Here is a 22,497-nt window from a genome sequence, read left to right as displayed (position 1 = left end):
CCTAAAATAAAAATATGGAATGCTTCATGAATTTGTGTGTCATCCATGTGCTGGGGCCATGCTAATCATCTGTGTCATTCCAATTTTAGTATATGTGCTGCTGAAACCAGCACCACAATAAAACTTTGGTAAGGCTACTTTTTCCCAAACTTTTACTAAAGGAGAATATTTGAGATACTGGTTTCCATTTGTTAGTAATTTCATCAGGCTGTATTTGATTTTGGAAATTCAGTATTTGTATTTTATAAATCTGACTAGAGATAAGAAATCCAGCAGAATGAACAGTTTGTTTTGTTTTTAGTTTTGACCACCCGGTTTTAATAATCACCTCTTCTAAAACAAACCTGATTGTTCTTTGTTCTTTCAACTATCTCCCCTCTACAACCCAAATCCCCAGAGTTTTGGTAGTTTCCCATGTTCATGGAAAATCTTATTTATCTTTCAACAAATATTCTTTAATACACTGACTTTGCACTAGTTACCATCTTGAGACTTGAACTAGATCAGTGAGCCAAACAGCAGAAATTCCCTGCTTTCCTGAAACTCATTCCAGCAGGAGGAAACACAATGTACACTAAATGCAATAAAATATGTTTGAAGCTTATTGAGTATTTTAAACACTAAAATTGGGTAGTAGGATAATCTCTGCAATACAAATGTGGGTTCACAGAACTGTATGTTATTGAAAAGGTGCATTTAAGCAAAAACTTAAAAGGAAAGCATGGCAGTCAGAAGAAACACCAGTAGAAGGGACCAGAAGGAAGAAGATACTATTTTGTCAAGGAATTGCAAAGAGGTCGGAATAGCTGGAAAAGACAGAGAGAGAAAGAGCAACAAAATACATAGAGATTTAACAGAGATCAGACCATTTTTCCACTTGAATATTTGCCATTGTAAGTATTTATTCTCAATAACTCATAATCACCTGAAAGCTGGCTTTTCACACTTCTCCAATATGTTTTGAGTGGGTGGTGTGGAGGAAGAGGGTTATGACAGATATATGAAGTCACTCACTGGTATTTGATAATTATGAATCCTGTGATTATATTCATTTTTATAATTGTGGAGGGTATAGGAGTGATAATAGCTTAAGGGAAATGACTTTAAAATTTAAATTGTTTCATATTTTCAATGTCCCTAATACTGCTATATTTTCCACCAAGTTTTCTAGTACACAAAAATTATATCAGAGAAAGGTGGTTAATTTTAATTGTTTACTTTGTGTTCTCTGGAGAATAGGGCAATAGAAATTCTCCAGGGTTCATGTCCCAACAGTTGTGACTGCAGATATTAGATTGCAGGCATCACTCCCGACCAAACTTTCCAGAGACAAGAGATCCTGCCTTTGCCATCATCAGTAGGTTTGATTTAAGATTCCAAAGATATACTTAACAATTTCAATGTAGGGTGTCTAGAACTCAACTTTGGTGGGGGAGGAACTTATTCATTAGAGCAAGACAGTTTTTGAGAAATATTTAGTCATTACAACAGTTTCAAATATGGATGTGCAAGGAACAGGAAGTAGACTTTTTAAACAGAGTTTTGCATAGAAGTGCTGGCTCAGCTGTGCTCCTAAATAACAGTGCCATGAACAACAGGTATCTGGGGTGGAGGAATAGAAGATGCCTGAGAGTTTTATAAATGTCTATTTATTTCCTTCTGTAATTTTTGGAGGAGTTGTCAAAGTGGAAAAGTATATGAATATAATTGAATTCTCACATGAAAAAAATTAAAAAGAAACCAGTTTTAATTAAGATTATAAAGCCTGGAAAAATGTTGGCTCCTGGAAGCAAAATGAACATTAAAATAGAAAGAAATTATAGGGAAGAAGATTTCATCTAATGTTTTTCCTAGGTACAAAGATATAATGAATATTATCATCAATTTAATCACAGTAGTTGAGACAAAAAAGTCAGGACATCAAACATATGCATTGGTTAAAAATTAATTCTTAAATGTCTTAGATAAAGGAAATATGTTTTTAAGAAAAAAATGTAATAATTAGAATGTCCAGCTGTGTGATAGATTACCTTTTGAGGTTAAATTTAATTTTCAGATTTGTATGTATAGGAACCAATGGAGCTATTGAGGGTTTCAGTCTTGCATACGACCTGATGTCTTACTGCTGGGACATTTGAAATTTAAGACCAGAGATAACCTTACCAGAACTGATAGAAAAGGAGTTCCTGATATGACAGGATCTGAGAGGAGCCTGGCACCAATTCTAGAAATAAAAAAATATATATTTTTATTACTGTTTTCCCATGAAATGTCTTCATAGTGTAGTATTAATTTAAGATTTTCACCCATCTCTTTCATATGTAATAAAGGGTCAGAATGAGTATTTTCTGTTTCTTGATGGGAGAGAAGAGAGAGAGACCTGGAAAATAAAAGTTGCTAGGTCAGAGTATGACAATATTTCTGGATGAGAAGATTTCTCTAAATCCCATTCTCATGTGTTTCAACCTGATTCTGCTCACTAGACTATCTCTGTGGCTTGTCCCACTGTCACTGGAATATTTAGCATGGTTTTAGAGTCTCTGGTTTGCTCAAAATTAAACTCTGTGATCATTAACAAAGAAATCTGCTCATATATGAACCTTTTACATGGACCAGAGCCTGGTATAGGGAAGTGGACATATGGCTGGGAGTCTGGAGTTCAGGGTCCTGGTCACTGATTCAGGGATTGGTTTTTATAAGTCATTGGCCAAGTCAAGACTTCTAGCTTCTTGTTTTGTTATCTGCATAACAAAGAAATTAGTCAAGATTATCATGTATTTTATTATTCCTCAAACAATGAGAAAGAATTGGAGGTTAGGACTCCCTGATTTGAAGAGAATTTTCTCTGAAAAAATTAAATGAAATTTATTTTGGTATCAAGTTTTCTGCATCAGATAGAAAAAACAATAATTAAAGGGTTAGAAGTAATTAACAATAAAGACACAAATGAAAAGTGTTAAGGCTGTCCATTCTTTATGTTTCATGTGTACATTTGATAAATTAGTTTAAAAATCTCAGATTTTTATTACTCACTGTACAGAGATGGCATTGTTAATTATTGCATTATGCTGAATTTATGTTTTATGAACTCATAAAGTTCAAGGAGACCTGATAATTCCATTAAAAATTATCATCAAACAACTTGCACTCATTCTCCTATATTTTTATATATTAAAATAACAGGTAAGAATTTAAATAGTTCAAAATTATAATTGGTTTTCCTTAAGAAAAATTAAAAATGACTAGTTATGTTTTAAAATTTTAATTACTCAGCATATTTTGGATAATAAATAGAGAGAGATTCTGAAGACGTATGGCTCATCTGGTGTTAGCAAGGGACAGTTAATCAAGCTTCCTATATGCTCACTCTCCTTAATATTTTTGTTTCCAGGACTGACTTTCAGATTTTCAACAGATAGAAAACATGCTTTTGTCAGGGGGAAATAAAAGTGGGGCCACATTCACCCTCTTGGGCTTCTCAGATTCCCCAGAACTGCGGGTCCCCCTCTTCTTAGCATTTCTGGCTATCTATAGTGTTACTGTTGCTGGAAACCTTGGCATGATTGTGATCATCAAAATTAACCCCAAACTGCATACAACCATGTACTTTTTCCTCAGCCATCTCTCATTTGTGGATTTCTGCTATTCCTCCATCACTGGTCCCAAGATGCTAGTGAACCTAGTTGTAGAAGACAGAATCATTTCACTTTTAGGATGTGTACTACAATTCTTTTTCTTTTGTACCTTTGCAGTGACTGAATCTTTTTTACTAGCTGTGATGGCCTATGACTGCTTTGTAGCTATTTGCAACCCTCTGCTCTACACAGTTGCCATGTCCCAGAAACTCTGTGCCATGCTGGTGGTTGGATCATATGCCTGGGGAGTGGCATGTTCCTTGATACTCACATGCTCTGCTTTCAACTTATGTTTTCATGGTTTCAACACAATTAACCACTTCTTTTGTGAGTTCTCCTCACTGCTTTCTCTCTCCTGTTCTGATACTTATCTCAACCAGTTGTTGCTTTTCATCTTTGCCACATTTAATGAGGTGAGCACACTACTCATCATTCTCACCTCTCATGTGTTCATCATTGTCACCATCCTGAAGATGCATTCAGCCAGTGGGCGTCACAAAGCCTTCTCCACTGTGCCTCCCACCTGACTGCCATCACCATCTTCCATGGCACCATCCTCCTCTTCTACTGTGTGCCACACTCCAAAAATTCCAGGCACATGGTCAAAGTGGCCTCTGTGTCTTACACAGTGGCAATCCCCATGTTGAATCCTCTGATCTACAGTTTCAGGAACAAGGATGTCAAGGAAACTGTCATGAAGGTAATGGGCACTAAAGTATTTTCTCACTAAGCATATTGTAAATCAATTGTGCCCAAAAAGGTTGCTTTTAAAAATACTTTTAGAAGTCAATAAAGAGTTAATGTTTTACAATTGGAAGGACATTAATTTTGGTTTAGGTAGATTAAACTTGTTTGTATCTTACTTGCTGGAGAAAATCAATTAACTTAATTCCTGTCATTTTTAGTTTCTTATCTACAAAATTGTAATAACATGACTTTGCAAATAATCTGATTGTGAAGACTGAAAGAAAAAATAATTGGCATGTGATACACCTTGTATAAACTAAATAGATATTAATTTCTTCCCCCTTCTTATAGGATACTTTCAATATGGTATGTCCTCAATAAACCCATGAATTTCTCGTATAAAGGTATAAATTGTAGTAAAAATAAGACGTAGTACTTGCCTTTAAGAACACAAAATCCAATGGCAATTGTATTTCATCAAATAAAGAAGTTATTGTTTAAAGCAGAAATAGTAAGTATCATGAGAAGAAGTAAGAGAAGGGAAAAGTTAAATACATTTAAGGACATTAATATGTGTTCATAAGACACATATTTGAAATTGGTCTTGGAGAATGGGCAAGATTTTATCAGACATTTCAATGAGGAAGGTGTTTTATTAGCACAGAATAGCATGAACAAAATCAAGGAAGTGAGAAGCTACTATTGAGTCAATAATCTAAGCATTTTTGAGTGAATATCATGTAGTGTGTATACATGTGTGCATGTTCTCATATGTGCACACATGTGTGTGAGTTGAGTATATAGGTTACTTTGGCATGAATGCAGTTTTTGCATTTCAAAAGATATTGTCTATATCCTGAATATGTTTTATACAAGAGCTCCAGCATAAAAATATAATAAACTGCAACAATCTACACCAGAAGTTTAGAAATGGTAGATTGGGTAAAAAAAAATTTTATGCATAAAGTGGGTGTGAGGGTTTAACTAAACATGAATCCAGTGGAAGTCAAGAATGGAAACACAGTTTTGAAAGAAAGATATATGGAAGGTTTATTGTCTGATGGTTTGGACCTCTGTCAACTGCATGGAAAACTAGCAAGTTTTTTGTGAAATTTCTATGAGCAGAATTACTGCCAGCCTGGACTGCAATGAACAGAAAATGAATGAACTGAAGGAAGAATGACTTCAAGGGCAGAACCATGGAAGCCAAGATCTGAACAGAAGCAATCTCCTTTAGGACAAGAGAGTGGGTCCACCTATGTTTATGGAAATTTTAGGTTCACCCATGTGTTTGGAAAAGCAGACCATTTACCCTGATATTTGGAGGGGGCAGAACTTGTTCCCATTTTTCATTGAGAAGGATGCCACCCCAATGCTCAGAGGTGGTGAGGCCTATGTTGCCATCCCAATGCTTGGAAAGAGTGGGCACTCCACCCTATTTCTTGGGGAGAATATGGCCACTGTGCAAGCACTTGCAAGGGGTAGGGCTGCCCTTCCATGAGGGCCAGATTACATACATCAGTCCTTTGATGATTCTCAGATCTTGAACTCTAATGGAGTTTGCCCTGCTGGGTTTTGGAATTGTTTGGGACCGTGACTCTTTCTAATTTCTCCCTATAGGAATGGGAATGTTTATCCTCTACCTGTCCCTTCATTGTACACTGGAAGCAGATAACTTGCTTTCTTGATTTCACAGGTCCACAGACAGAGGGGAACTGTGCCCCAGAAGGGACCACACTGATAAACAATTTTTATGAGACTTTGTACTTAATATTGTTATTGAGATGACTTAAAGCTTTGGGATACTGTGATGGAATGAATGTATTTTGCATGTCGAAAGAACATGCCTTTGGGGTCCAGAGGGTAGACTGTGGTGGCTTGGAGCTATGTACCCCAGAAAAGCATGCTTTTAACTTTATCCATTCTTTTTGGTGTGGACCCATTATATATAAGATCTCTTTAAGATGTTTCCTAAGGTGTGGACCAAATGAATTAGGCTGGGATTTAAGCCAGATTAATGGAGTCCTTTATAAACAGAGTGAAAATCAGATAGAAAAAAAGTCATACAGAGCAGCCAGAAGCTGAAGGTCAGTGGAACCCAGAAGAAAAGGTAGAAGCCAGGAAAGGCTGCCATGTGCTCCTTGATTTTGGACTTCTCCTAGGCTCAAAACCATGAGCCACTAAATTCCTTTTATCTAAGCCAACCCATTGTGAGGTATTTTATTTAGCAGTTAGGAAATTAAAACAGCAAGGATGGTAAGTGCCCAATCTGTGTATGTGCTATCATTCTGCCATTGCCACCCAAGCCATCACAAAGTGTCAGTACCATATGCTTTTTTTTCTAAATATAGGTATAATGTCTGGATCTTTCTCAACAGAACTCTTATCCAACATTTTTTTTAAAAGTGATTGGAGTTTCCATGTGCTGAAAGCTACTATTTTGCATACACTTATTTAACATTTAGTAAAAAACCATGTAGTTATTAATAGCAACAGATATTTAAATTGAATAAAGTGAAAAATATTGCCTTAGATATTGATTGTCTAATAAAAGAATGCTTTTTCTATTGAATTAACTTGTTTCACTTGGTATTTATAAATGATTTATCTTTCATTACACATCTGATACCTATACAGCTTCTAATTTTATTTGAAAGTAGAAAACTAGTTGTATTAACCTTGAGTTGTATTAATACTGTTAATCCTAACATTTACACCTGATATATGTAACTTATGTAGTGAAAATTACTGAGTAATTTCTCTTATTTCTCTCCTACTTTTGCAAACAATGATCACATTGTGTGATGGAACTGACACAACCCACTCAGCTTTCAGTCTTAAGAAATAGAAGTCTATGCAATTTAATTACTTTTCTAAAGCTGTAAAAGCAATTTAGTGACAGTATCAGGGTACTCATGGCAGACTCATGCTACTCCAGCAAACACATTTTCCACTAAATACTAGAATCAATCTCATGTTCTTTTTTTTCAAGTTGTAATTTCCCAGATTCTTTATGGTGGGTCCCTTTGCTTCTTTCTATATAGAATGTGACTTATATTAGTAGTTTTTAGGGATTGAATCATATGCTCCACAAAAGCCAAGTTCAGGTCCTAACCCCATCCTGTGAGTGTGATGCCATTTGTAAATAGGACATTTGAAGATGCTATTATTAGGTATGATATGGTCAAACTGAATGAGGGTGGCCCATAATTCAATATGACTGAAGAACAGGAAAGGAAATTGTACAGGGAAGTAAAATCCAGAAGTAGGAGGAGACAGAGAGAGAAGTAGGAGAAGACACAGAGAGAAGTAGGAGAAGACTGAGAGAGTGATCCCCATGTGAGAGAGGCTGGAACCATCAAACTCTACAGACTTTGAAGCCTTGCCTACAGCTTGATTTAAGTCATCTAGCCTCCCAAACTATGAGCCAATAAATTCCTATTGCCTAAATCAACTAGTCTGTGGTAATTGTAATAGCAGCCCTGGAAAAATAAGATACCATTCTTCGGATATTTGGCTGTATGCCTCTAATTCATTTTTGAAAGAGTGTACACCGCAAAACTTATTTTGACACATGCAATATTTCATTGTTAGTTTTAAATAGCATCAAAAAGTGTAATTTCCAACACATAATATAATTCATTTAAAATACATGAATAACATAATTTCATTAGTTAGATTATATCTTTCCTCCTTCTCCTTCAACTCATATTTCAATTCCACTTTCCAAAGAATATTATTATTTTATGAATCACACCCTTTATTTCTTATGGTCAAATGCTTTCTTTTAGGGTTATCAAAATTTTTTTCTGGTTAGTTAAACTTGTATTGTAATGACATAATAATAACTATACTGATAATTAAGACATACAAATTATAAATTTTAATTAAAAATTAATATCAAAATTTAAAAATAAATATAGGAAGTATTTAGTTTTATTAGAAGGATGAGTTAAATTTTTAAAAAATTAATTAGTATATCCATGGTAGAAAATCACTGATTCTCTAGGGAAATAGAACAATTATATATATAATATAAATATTATGCTGTTTTATAAGAAATGTCAAATGTGACTGTGGGGATGCGCTAGTTCAAATTCCATAAGACAGCCATGAGTTGGGAACTCTGATCAAGTTTTTCAATAAATTCCCAAAGAGAGGTTCACAGGTTGAAGTAGAGATGGAAATTCTCTCTTCTGAATGCAATCATTACTCCTCCTTTTAAAGCCTTCAACTTATCCACTGAAACTTCTTTCATTGCTGAAGGCAATCTCCCTAGTTTCTTGTAGATGTAATCAGCCATAGATGCAATCAACATACTGATGATTTAAGACCATGAAATTTTCTGACAGTAACAATCAGGCCAGTTTTTGCTTGACAAAACAACAGGACACCATAACCTGGCCAAGTTAAAACATGAACTTAACCATCACAGTCACTTAATGCTAGAAGACAATCGGGGTCAGTATCAATTTTATTTCTACTTTTAAATTGCTAAAAATGTTGATAAAATGTGACCATATTAAAAGTAAACAGGAATAAAAACTCTGCTGGAAATTGTATTGTCATAGCAATGTCAAACATTTTTATCTCCATCAAGTTATGGATGGACTTGCCAATTCCTCTCATCAACTTCTCATCAAAAATATTTTAAGGATGCATTAAACTCAGTTTGCCTTTCAATTTTGCTGAAAGTCCAAAATTTGGAAATGACCTGTGTTTAACAAAGATTAGTTAGCCTGTGTGATATTTGCAAACATGGCCCAGATTCTTCACTCCTCACTTTACCCCTGACCTTTGCCAATGTGACTTTGCAGCTTTACACATCAGGTGTGGATTATAATCCCCACTCTTTGAACATATGTTTCTCTTGCAATTTGCTTTGGCTAAGAGAAGGTGGTATTGCACCAGTTCCAAACCTCTGAGAGGACTTATGGCTTTTACATACTCATGTAATCCTATAAATCTGCATTGTTAACAAACATGGAATAAACTGATAGAAAATGAGAGACCCATAGCACACATCATAACAGCTGACAGGTAGTCCACCCTGAGGCTTGAGAGTAAGCCTCTCTAAGATGCCCGCTAGTCCCATTCATATCAACAAGCCAAGCCACAATCAGCCAAGCATGGATTAGATTAGCACAACAACAGCTGATTGATGTGAGAGTGAGAAATCATAATCAGTGGTTGTTTTTAGTCAGTATGTCTTCCAGTGAGTTGTTATGCAATCATTGGAGTCACTTTCTCAAGTTCTGGAAAGGTTACCAAAAAGGCTTTTCCAAGATTTATCATATGACAATTAAGGATATCTGTTATTTTTCCACATAGACATGACTTGTTTCTATAATGCAATAAGAATACTTGAAAATATCAAAATATTGTTGATTTCACTGAACCTTGTAAATGAATATAACATTTTATTAAAACTGTATTACCTTATGTACATTGAGTACATTTTCATCAAAAGCATGGGTTTTACATTTTGATTATTCAATTTAAGTGTAATGAACATGAAATCAGTTCCACTCAAATATATTTTTGAGTCAACCTTAAAAACACGTCACAAAAGAGAAGATGGTGGTGTCAAGAGGAGTGGAGGCTGGTTAGTCCCCCTGGAACAACTAATAAACAGAAACATCTAGTAAACCTGGAATAACTGTGGGAACACAAACATGACTGTCCACTCAACATACACCAACTGAATTGGGAGAAATGCCTGAGATTGCAGCACAAAATCTGTAAGTAAAAACTGCAGACCTGCATGGAGAGCCCCTCCCTCATGGAAGCCTCCTGGAGCTAGAGAGCAGCACTCTCTGAACAAGCAAATATATCACAGCCCAGCTGCAACTGGGATTTTAATGATAACTGCTCAATACAGACTACAAATCCCCAACAAGCAGACAGAGGCTTTTGGTGGTGACTGACCTTGGAGATTCAGGGGACATGTCTGATTCAGGAGAGGGAGCCAAAAGGATTGGGTCTTATCTCTGGCTGACAGGTCAATCTGGGGGTTTTCTGTCCCCTTCTCTCTCTCTCAACCTGGGGAACTCAGTGGAGAGAGCCTCAACTGTTTTTGGCTTGCAGTGCTCTGCAGTAGAGAAAGCCTCAGCCATTTTAAACTCACAGCACTCTGACCCAGACAAGGGTGGAGACAGCAGAGTCAGAGAAACAAATAATCTATTTACATGCAGATGATCTCTCTCAAGGGGGCAAATCTTCCCAAGAGGAAAGAGGTGGAGCCCAGCTCTACTACTCACCTTCCATTCAGAACAAGACCCCAGAGCCTGGGGGAAACAGCCCCCAGCCCCATGTCCTTACACCAGTCTGTAGTGACAGGCTGACAGGCACCACCTGCTGGGCAGAAAAGCACAGAATGTGTCAATCCTCTAAGACACATCAGGGAAACTTGATACTGAATATTCCCTCCTTAGGGAACCTGAGCCTGTTCTCATCTGGGAAAACCTGATTGGGGTGGCCAATGATGTCAGATGCCTAGACAACAGAAAACTACAACCTACACTAAGAAAAATGAAGTTATGGCCCAGTCAAAGGAACAAACTTACACTTCAACTGAGAAACAGGAATTTAAACAAATAATGCTAAATCAACTTAAAAGTTTTAGAGAATATATGGCAAAAGAGATAAGGGCTATTAAAAAAACAAAAACAAAAACAAAACAACAACAACAAAAAACAAAGACAAAAACAAAAAAACACTGGGCATACATAAGGCAGAAATCAAAAGTTCAAAAAAACAATGCCAATCTATGGAAATGAAAGGCACAACACAAGAGACAAAAGACACAATCAAAGCATACAATGGCAGATCTCAAGAGGCAGAAGAAAACACTCAGAAACTGGAGAACAAGACACCTGAAAGTCTACAGGTAGAGAAAAGAATGGAAAAATATGAGCAATGTCTCTGGGTACTTAAGGACAAAATGAAATACAAAAATGTACATATCATTGGTGTTCCTGAAGGAGAAGAGAAGGGAAAAGGGGCAGAAGCAATTATAGAGGAAATAATCCATCAAAATTTCCCATCTCTTATGAAAGACATAAAATTATGGATCCAAGAAGTACAGCATACTCCAAACAGAATAGATCTGAATAGGCCTATGCTAAGACTCTTAATAATCAGATTATCAAATGTCAAAGACAAAGAGAGAATCCCGAAAGCAGCAAGAGAAAAGTGATCCATCACATACAAAGGAAACTTAATAAGACTATGTGCAGATCTCTCAGCAGAAACCATGGAGGCAAGAAGGAAGTGTTGTGATGTATTTAAGATACTGAAAGAGAAAAACTGCCAACCAAGAATCCTATATCTGGCAAAACTGTCCTTCAAATATGAGCAAGAGTTTAAAATATTCTCTGACAAACAGACAATGAGAGAGTTTGTGAACAAGATACCTGCCCTATGGGAAATATTAATGGGGGCACTACAGAATGATAGGAAAAGACAGGAGTGAGAGGTTTGGAACACAATTTTTGGTGATGGTAGCATAGCAATGTAAGTACACTGAACAAAGGTAGCTATGAATATGGTTGAAAGAGGAAGGTTAGGAGCATATGGGACACCAGAAGAAAAGAGGAAAGATGAAGATTGGGACTGTATAACTCAGTGAAACCTAGAGTGTTCAGCAATTGTGATAAATAGATTTTTTATTGAGGGAGAACAAATGAATGTCAACCTTGCAAGGTATTAAAAATAGGGAGGTATTGGGGGGAAATACAATCAATGTAAACTAGAGACTATAATAGAATCATTGTGTTGTGCTTCCTTTAATGTAACATAGGCAATATATCAAGGTAAATGAAGATAAGAGGGGGGCATAGGGAAGGGGTATCAGACTCTTGGCATTGCTGGTGTTGTCTGACTCTTTAGTCTGCTTTGATCTAATGTTATCTTTCCTGTTGCCACTTTCTAGCTGTCATGGGTTTTTTCCCCCTCTTTCTTTTTTCTTTTTCTTCTGCCTCTCTACCTTCTTTGACTCTTCCTCCTCCTTTGTGAAAGAAATGTGGATGTCCTTATATAGATAGTGGTGAGTGTGATGAACACATAAATATGTGACTATACAGGGAACCATCAATTGTTTACTTAGGATGGAATGTATGGCATGTGAACAAAACCATCTTAAAAAAATGGGTTGATGACAAAACCTTAAGGGCAATATACTGAGTGAAATAAGCCAAACACATAAGGACAAATATTGCAGGGTCTCACTGATTAAGGAAATAATTATAATATGTAAACCCATAGACATGAAATATAAGGTACCAAGATACAGAACAAGGCTAAGGAACAGGGAGGGTTTGCTTAGTATGAGCAGAATGTTCAACTAGGGGTGAACTTAAAGGTTTGGAAATGAACAGAGGTGATGGTAGCACATGTGAGAAAGACTGACAGTGCTGAATAGTGCATGAGTGTGGTGGAAAGGGGAAGCTCAAAGTCATATATGTCACTAGAAGGAAAGTTGGAGGTTAAAAGATGGGAATGTATAAAACAGTAAACCTTGTGGTGGTCAATGTCCATGATTAAGTGTACAAATATTAGAAATCTCTTCCATGAACCAGAACAAATGTATGACACTACAATTAGAAGTTAATAATAGAGGGGCATTTAGGGAAAAAATGTATTTACCTATTGCAAACTATATATCACAGTTAGTAGTATTTGAACATTCTTTCATAAATGGTAACAAATGTACTATACCAATATATAAGTTAACAATGGAGGGGGTGGCTAAGGATATGGGAGGATTTGAGTTTCCTTTTCTTTTTTTTTCTTTTTTTTCTTCTTTGTCTTTATTTCTTTTCTGGAGTAATGACAATGTTCTAAAACTTGAACAAAAATTAACTGTGGTGATGGATGCACAGCTGTATGCTGGTACTGGGAACAATTGATTGTACACTTTGGATCTTTGGATAATTGTATGGTATGTGAACAATCACAATAAAAATTTATTTGTTGTTAAAAATCAAAAACCCTCACAGCTCTTTAAGATAAAATAAAGCGACAGACAAGGCAGCTTTGGTATGAATGGGCTGCCTAAATAATGTAAGTCATCATGCAAACAATGATTTTTAGAGATGTTCTTACACTTTTTTTCTCATGAGACTCTCTCCTTCTGGAAGCATTCAGCCTGGGGCAAGACTTTGGGGGTACACTAGAAAAAGAAAGAAAGGGGTAAACAAATATCATCAGCACTGTATTATATACCTGATTTGAAACACCATCACATATGTTAAAACATACACCCAATGGGGTTGGAAAGTTTCTTAGTTTCCTGTCAGTGAAAACAACAACCATATCATAGTTTGGCTTAAGCAGAAGGAATATACTGACTTACACTTTTGAGATTCAAAATCAAGATAATCACAAGGCAATATCCTCTCTGCAAAGACTGCAGTATTCTGAATCTCTCTGTCTGTAATACTTGGACTGGGCTTTTTGTTGGCTTTCTCTTCTGTGTCTAATTTCCTTTGCTGTATTACAAGGACCTCAACCATATTGAATTAAGGTCCACCCTAATTTAATTTGGCCACACTTGAACTAATAACTTCTTCTAAGTTCCTATGTAAAAATGGGTCCACAACCACAGGACCAGGGGTTAGAAACTGACTGTGCTTTCTGTGGGGGACATGATTCAATCCCCACTAGAAAGATGAGAAAGCCAGGAATGAACAAGAAAGCATATCATAGTTTGAAGTGCTTTGATTATTGAAAACTTCAGGATAATAATGTCAAGTTGTCTTTCTGTTTTGACTTTTTTAGAAGTTTATTTTTGTGTCAGTTTTTCTCATGGGGCAATTCATCATGGTAGTATGTAAATGGATAGAAGGAATATTGACTTTTTAAAGTGAGAGAAGAGGAATTGTAAAAGGTGCTAGATTAAAGGAAAACCAAAAACACTCTTCAACTTTAGGACATTCTCATATTTATTTTAAGAAAACACAGATATATTTTTTAGGAATTTGGACATAGATTCACCTACACCTAATTATATCCATGAAATTCTTGAAAGGATTGGTATATCTAGGTACACAAAGACATGGGTTTGAACACTGTTGAGTTAGGAAGAAAATACGTGTTCAGCAAGGACTAGACTTAGGAGATAACTTTGAAGCATTCCTATTTAATGGCCTCTGGTATTGAAAATTCCCACTAGGAAATATGCCATCTCAGCACCCTTCTGTCTTTTTTCTCTTCATGCATTCATAAGGGTGGTGCAAATCAGAAAGCTGCACGTCCTCTTTCTACCAGTGATTTCCTGCATGATTCTTGGCAAGTCACATCTGCCTGTGCCTCAGTCATCTAAGTTATAAAGGGGACATGAAAAAATTACCTCATTCCCTTATTCTCATAAAGTGAGTTAAGTCTTGTATTTAGGATAGAATTTAACACATAGAAAGTTCTCAGTAAGGTGAACAATTATTATTATTAATATTATTATTTTTATTGTTAATATTATTTTCCATATAAAGGAAGACTATTATTCCCAGACCTTTACAATATTTGGTGGATCTCTGATGTGACTTCAGACACTATGTTGTGCAGAAATTTAGGAAATTTTGAATATGAGACAGGCAACATGGTAAGATGTTTATATATTTCATAATGGCAATGCAAACACTGGCTCACAGGGGCAATGCTCAGATGCAGTACACAATGTTCTGTAACTCATCATGAACTCTGTAAGGAATTGTTTTGTATTACAATACCATGTCTCAAACTGGGATTATTTTTTCCCTCTGTTTATGTTACATAGACATCAATACTTGCTTCTGTCCCAAGAGAGGGTAGTTTTCTTGACATCTTTTTCCTATCCCATGGAGATAAATGATTGCCTCAGAAAGCTTAAGGAACATAGACCCCAGGGATGCACATAAAGACATAAAGCCTGTAACATTTTCCATCATAGAATCTTCAGAAACAAGGGAAACAGGTTAGTTGGTTGGACTAAACTCTGGTTATTTGATAAAGATATGAATGATGTTGGGGGTAGTTGGACAGTTGTTTTCATTTTTTTCTTCATTAGGGTATAATTAAATAGACTCATATATAAGAGAAGAGAAAATTCTAAAGTAAGAGTTGAATTAGATTTTTCTTACTAATCTCTATTTTAGCTGCCATTAATTAGAGAATATTTGAGAAAAAAACATATTTTTAAGCACACCTCCATGGAAACATTTTTCTTTTTGAGTATTACAAAATATGTTAGATAGAAGATGGAAACTGTTTAATCTGCAGAACAAAGTATCTTCTAACAGCTGTTAGTATGAGAATGAAAACAGTATGAACAAAATGAAAAGTATGCATCATTTGTTTTGTGTGTGTGTGTGTGTGTGTGTGTGTGTGTGTGTGTGTGTTACACTAACTCCACCATGGAACCTGGAGGAGAAAGCATGGAGGATCTACTGCAGTCTCCCTGATGGTGAAAGTGCCAGTAAGAGACCTTCAGGTCTGTTCATGGAGAGACCCAGACATGTGAACAACCTCTGGAGAGGAAAGGAGAAGAATCAGTTTGGCCTTGTGTAACACACTGTGAAATGCATTTTGATGGCAGGATTTTTTACATTTGGTACTATATCGACATTCTGGGCCAGTTCATGCTTGGTTGTGAAGGCCTGTCTTGTACATTCACTGTAGGGTGTTTAGCTGCATCCATGGCCTCTATCCACTAGATGCCAGCAGCACTTCAGCCAATTGTCATAATCAAAAATTACTCCAGATACTGCCAATGACCCTTGAGGGTTAAAGTCACTCCTCAGTGTAACCACTGCTTCATTTGTATGCAATAATCTTTTAGTCTTGAAAACAGAAAAAGGTTTTAAACATTATATATTACATTGAACTCAAGAAAAGTTAAGTAACTCAGTTATCCAGGTCAGGGAATAGAGAAAACCATATCATCAGAATCATCATTTGTTTTCAGGCAGGGATTTCTCTATGCATGCATCCTTGACCTCTTCTAAATCAGCAGAAGTATGATGGAAATACTTGGTTGTTTTTGGTTCCTTGTACAGATTCTATACCCCACAAAAAGCCAACTCATGCCTCTAGAGGCCCTTATGTACTAACCAAGAGTCAGAAAGGAAGAAGGTCCTTACTCTCTACTTGCATTTGCTGTGTTCTAGAACTTGAAGACATCGTCTTCTGATTGAAAAAAAAATGCTACTTTCTTTCCCCATCCTCCCCATGAATACATATATTTTGTGAGAATTAAGGCAAATTTATGTATTCCTCTTTAAAAGTAAATGGAGATAAAATATTTGCATTTCAAAGTTGTTATGAGGATTAAATATAAAATGCAAAGTATGTATACATACATAATATTCTGCCTGTGAAAAAGAGTTACTAGTTTTTTAATTGCCATGTTATCACAGTCATTTTTCAAATAATTAAAATTCTTAAAAATTATCAGTTTAATAGTTGCATAGCTTTTCATCATATATATGTAGCATAGTTTGGATCATTTCCCTCCTTTTGGCACTTAGATTAATTCTAGGTTTTAATATCATAAGCAATATTGCAATGAAATGGTAGATATTTTTGTTAATAATTCCTATTCACAACTTTGATCATTTCTTACAATAGATAGAAAGCAATGAAATTAATCTGTCCATAATGGCTTCTTAAGGCTTCAGTTTCACAGTTGCAAGAAGTTTCATAGTTAACAGGAAGATATTTAAGAGAATCCAATTCCCTGAAACTTGCTCAACAGTGAAGAGCATAATTAACAATTAGGTTTTAGAAAAATGTTTTGGAAAAAATGCTAGTATAGAATGTAAAAGGTATTCTCTACATCTACAGGTATCAATACAAAATGAAATTTGTATGTTAGTAATCTTACTTAAGTATTTTTTCCATCACTTCAATGGAAAACTCAGAGAAGGGATTTATATATTGAACATATTATTTTCTAGGATCCCTGGTTTGGATAAATGATTGAAGGGAGTTTTTGTTAAACAATGGTTTTGAAACCAGAGAGAAATAGAGCAAATTAAGTAATATTTACCTTCTTTCTGATGATATGTCCCTCCTTATAGTGTGCAATATGGGTTTAAGGAATTTTGTAAGCTTCTGTAGTTGTTAATGTTTTTCATGATTTTGTGTGATCTGTGAAGTAAACTGTGAGCCCTGTTCATCTGTATTCTACTATTTCTGAACTTCTCCTAAATGTCACACAAAAAACAATACCTTATTTATTTATTGCCAAAAGTAGGTCTCCTAATTATTCTCATGTCTGTTTTTAGGAGAGAGCAAAACAGAATTTTGGATCCTATAATGGAGAATGACTTATAGTTTAGTTTTTGTTTTGTTTTTCATTTTTACAATTCAAATAAAGTAGGGACATGGAGAAACAAAACTGCAGCACTGTGTCAGAGTTCATCCTCCTGGGATTATCAGACCTCCCTGAGCTGAGCATCTTCCTCTTCCTGGTGTTCCTGCTCATCTATGGAGTCACAGTAATGGGCAACCTGGGCATGATCACAGTGATCCAGGTCAGCTCTCAGCTTCACACCCCCATGTACTTTTTCCTTAGTCACTTGTCCCTTGTGGATTTCTGCTACTCCACCATCATTATGGCTAAGATACTGGCCAATATCTTAGACAAGGAAAAAGCCATTTCCTTCCTGGGATGCACTGTGCAATTATATTTGTTTTGCACATGTGTGGTCACTGAGGTCTTCCTGCTGGCCATGATGGCCTATGACCGCTTTGTGGCCATCTGCTACCCACTGCTGTACATGGTAAACATGTCCCAGAAACTCTGTATGGGACTGGTTTCTGTCTGCTATCTCTGTGGAACAGTGAGTTCTCTGATTCACATATGTTTAGCTCTTGAGATCCCGTCCTATAAATCAAATGTGATTAATCACTTCTTCTGTGATTTGCCACCTCTCTTATCTCTTGCCTGCTCTGATGTGTCCATCAATGAACTGTTGTTGTTTATTGTGGCTACTTTCTATGAGATCATCACCATCATGATCATCATCACCTCATATTTGTTTATTCTCATCACCATCCTGAGGATGCACTCTGCAGAAGGAAGGTGCAAAGCCTTTTCCACCTGCACCTCCCACCTCACAGCCATCATTGTCTTCCATGGAACAATCCTTTTTATTTATTGCAGGCCCAGTTCTGACTACAGTCTGGAAACTGATAAAGTGGCCACAGTGTTCTATACTGTAGTGATTCCCATGCTGAACCCCCTGATCTATAGCCTGAGGAACAAGGATGTGAAAGCAGCTCTCAGGAAAATGGTGGGCTTCAAAATATCTTGTTAGAGAATGTTTTTATAACAGAACCTGAGTTTCCAAAGTGGAAGACGGTGGAGGGGTGAAGATGGTTTGCAGTGTTAGAATGGAGAGAACAGTAAGTTGCTAGCTAGTTATGAATGAGTCTTTTTGATTCCCTTATTTTTATGCCTTTTTACCTTCTACAGGTAACATGAACATATTTCAATGTGTTCATCTCCAATTTTTCTTTTTTTAATCTGTTTTGTTTCAGCTTTATATGAGAAATTGTGCTGCTAAGACATACATTTAGTTTGCTGCAAAACCTTCATAAATATAATGAATGGCTCATGAGAATTATGCTTTGTTTCTATATATGTTATGGAAACTATAACTTTTCAAAATTGCATTAATGATTTCCAAAAATGGTATGTTTGTTATCATTTGCATAACCTTTATCAATAGCAGCATTTCTGACTCTTTCCAGTTTGCCTTTTAATTCTTTTCTTCATAGTTATTCTACAATACAATCATAGTGGTTCAAATATTTCTTGTAGCTCCTAAATGGAATTTCTAACTTCTGCTCATGTTCTTTGCAAGTGTCTGCTCTTGATGAACTCACTTTTTTCACCTTTTATTAACATGCCTAAGCCACACCTCTCTTATCAGTCACAATTAATATGCACCATTTGATGCTTTAATTGAACTTCTATTTTGCTTCATGTTGGTTTGTACATAATGTTTTCTTTTTTGAAAAGAAGTTTCTCTCCTTCTACCAATAATGATGTGACAAATGCAATGAGCCTGAGTTCATGAAATTATTGGTTGGTGTTTTGACTATGATTTTTTCATTTGGCTGGTTTATATTACTAAATTCTCCAATCTTCAATTTCCTGATGTTTAAATATTGGATAATACTTTCAGTCTTACAGCATTATATTGAAATTAGATTATGACAACATATTTGACATATGACAATGCACTGGACCAACTGGAACAGAGGAGGTATTTAGTTAATGTCTATTTAAATGAAGTCCTTGAAGCCTAGGGTTATTTATCTTTTTCTCTTTTACTACCATTAGCATATTATAGTTTTTCTTCATTTTTATTGATTTAAACAGATGAATGAAAAAATATTGGTGAGTAAATGGTATGCATATCAGACAATACATGAACTTAGAGCACTATATTGACTTTCAAGAATTGTAAATAGGCTTATTATTAAGTCAACAGTGTCTGACATTGCCATGAGTATCATATCATTTAGGGTCCACTGACTAAAGCAATTCCCTAGAGGGCTCTAATACATCAAATCTTAGGTGTTGGAAGGCTGAAACAGCACAAAGGGGATACTATGCATTAATTTAAGGACTATTAACTGCAGGAAACAGCTATTATACTTGATGTTGAGAGACCGTAAGGAAGAGGTATTGTTATCAGAATCTCAGAGCTTGGAGGAAGCTGTGTGCTCAGCTGCTGCTAAGTCTTGAGGAAGGGGCCTGGCTCTCAGGGTGTCTGAGCCTCTAAGGATGGGTTAGGCCTCAGCAGTGCTCTGACCTCTGGTGGACTATCGAGCAGAAATTTGAACACCAAAGTCTGCTGCTCCATTTTCTGAAGAGAGTAGTGAAGTGAAGAGAACCTGTTGGCCAGTGTCAAGGGTCTCTTTCTGCAGGATTCACCTAAACAGTCATTGGAAAACAAAAAGGAATTCACTTTTCCCTCTCCTCATCTCTCCACATCTTTCCAATCTTTCCTTTCTCCTTTCTTCCCTTTTTATCACTGGTTCCTCCATTTAGCAGAAACTTATAGGAAGATAGATAGCAATGTGTATTGGGAATGCACTGTGTGGAGTCCCTGAAACATCATCACAGCCCAAAGAATGGAAAGGGAGATATGGAGATGGACAAAAGGCAACAAACACAACTTTGGAGGGATAGCAAAGTATAATGCAAGGAAGAGATTCATTTAACTTCTCATCTTCCTTAGTGTGACTAAACATCTCTAGAAATGAACACTTAAATAAGCATCAAGACTCTTTAGCCTTTACTTCATTGTATTAATCATAGATGCAGATGATACTTTGCAACATACGTAAACCAAATGTGACTGGGAGGATGGTAGTGTTGTGGATGGTCACTCTTTGAGATCTAGGTAAGTGAAGTTTCATGGTTCCATTTCAAACAGCAAATCTAATGCTTTCCTCATGATTTCTATAAAATAAGCAGTCTTTTGCATTTCTTGGGCTGTTTATAGCATATTACTAAGATGAAGTTCTGCTGGAATTCTTGTCTCAAAGGGAATTTCAGTCATCAATAGAATGTTTTCTTAGCATTTGGTGACCTTAGTGATATGATAGAATTGAAAGGATGATTTGAATTAGGAAGGGGCTGTTGGAGAGACATACATGACTGAGCCATAGGGATGTAGCTGTTGCTTTTAACTTTACTTTCACATTTCATGTCTCCGGTCAAATAAAGTGACATATTCAAAGTGCACCAATCACCAAGAAAACTATATAAAGGCATGTTTTCACTGTAGTTAACATATTTGGAAAATTATGAGGTTTCAGAAAACAATCTAAAACTAAGAATTGTTCACTTGGGTGTCAATGTGAAAATTAGACACAGAAGGAAAAAAAGAGAAATTTGACAAATGTAAGCATTTCATTTTCAATGCCATAAATTTTTCTCTGTGAGATTTCTGTTGAAGTGCTTTGCCATATTTCTGCTTGGTATTATTGTTATCATAATTATTTTCAAAATATTTTATATTTGAAGAACATTAACTCCTAAGGAATATATTTGAAAACTTCACAGTTTCATTTATGCCATTTAAAGTTATGCATTAGGCATGCTCCTCAATGTGTAGTTTATGTTTATGTATTTATATTCTTTTTTTTACAATTTAAAGAATAAAAGCAGTGAAAATTATTTGTAGTCTAGTCTACATTTTATCTTTAATTTTTATGCTTTTATAAACTTAAACTTTAATGTCTTAATTTTATTGATTTTATATGTTTGCTGAATGATTACTTACAAACTCCTCTCCCAAATTGTTTACTAATTTCCACACTATTTATTGAGCTTGCTTTCCTTTTCTATTGGTTTGCGATATATCTCTTAAAAATCTGTCCTTATGTAAACTATAATCCCCAAGGCCCTTGATTATATCACACAGCCTCCACCTCATTTTCTATAATAAATATAAAAGCTATTTAGTTATACAATGCCATTTTACACTCAAAGTACAAAATTTTCTATACTAGAACCATGAAATATATTGGTACTATGCAAGGCAAGAAAATATACCTTCATTATTTTATTAGTCATTGTCATATTTTACATACATAGAACAGTATTGTGCCTCTAGGTAGGTACAATAATCATTGGTGTGAGGAGACATTTACAAACCAGAAAAAGATTAAACATCATCCTGAAAGGGAACACAGTGAAGAGTTCCTTGCAAATGTTTCCTCTAAAAAATTTCATCTTCTTTGTTATTCATAGGCCAAGAAATCACTTAACTAAACCATCTCACATTTGCTTATCTCTGATTAAAATTTGCTTTGGAAAAGAAAAATCAATGACCATCAAAAAGTGATGTTCAGAATTCAAAAACTGATTTAACTGTTTAAATTTACAAAACCTGTTTAGGAACTGAGGAAACAGACTGCTGTCTTAAAATAATTCATGTTATGGGGTTTTGTTACACTTCATCCAGTTGTTTAATTCTTTTGGAATCATATTATTGCTATTTGTGTTATAATCTGAGCCATCTTTACAAACATTGGGATCAGAGGGACTTCAAGATTTTATAACCCAAGAGCAAACCACGCTTCAAACTCCTGAAGTTGATACAAGTGTATCTTATTTTAATACACTTTGCTTTATTGTGTTCTGTAAATATTGTGTTTTTACAAGTTGAAGGTT

General features: G+C 35.6%; 1 protein-coding gene, 1 non-coding gene and 1 pseudogene across 2 annotated transcripts; 2 read left to right on the top strand and 1 right to left on the bottom strand.

The window, feature by feature from the left end:
* Positions 1-8: 8 nt before the first annotated feature.
* Positions 9-113, bottom strand: LOC119538984. Its single transcript, XR_005217759.1, has one exon. It is a non-coding gene; the product is annotated as a U6 spliceosomal RNA (small nuclear RNA).
* Positions 114-3,424: 3,311 nt separating this feature from the next.
* LOC119536543 lies at positions 3,425-4,365 on the top strand (annotated as a pseudogene).
* Positions 4,366-17,683: 13,318 nt separating this feature from the next.
* On the top strand, positions 17,684-18,619 carry LOC119536822 (olfactory receptor 5L1-like). The gene has a single exon (XM_037839552.1). The coding sequence runs from the start codon at positions 17,684-17,686 to the stop codon at positions 18,617-18,619; it is 936 nt and encodes a 311-aa protein (XP_037695480.1).
* Positions 18,620-22,497: the final 3,878 nt, after the last annotated feature.

This window comes from Choloepus didactylus, chromosome 6 (genome assembly GCF_015220235.1).
Source record: "Choloepus didactylus isolate mChoDid1 chromosome 6, mChoDid1.pri, whole genome shotgun sequence".
NCBI classification, from domain to species: Eukaryota; Metazoa; Chordata; class Mammalia; order Pilosa; family Megalonychidae; genus Choloepus; species Choloepus didactylus.
The sequence above is the reverse complement of the archived record's forward strand: the minus strand, read 5'-3'. Positions and strand labels throughout refer to the sequence as shown.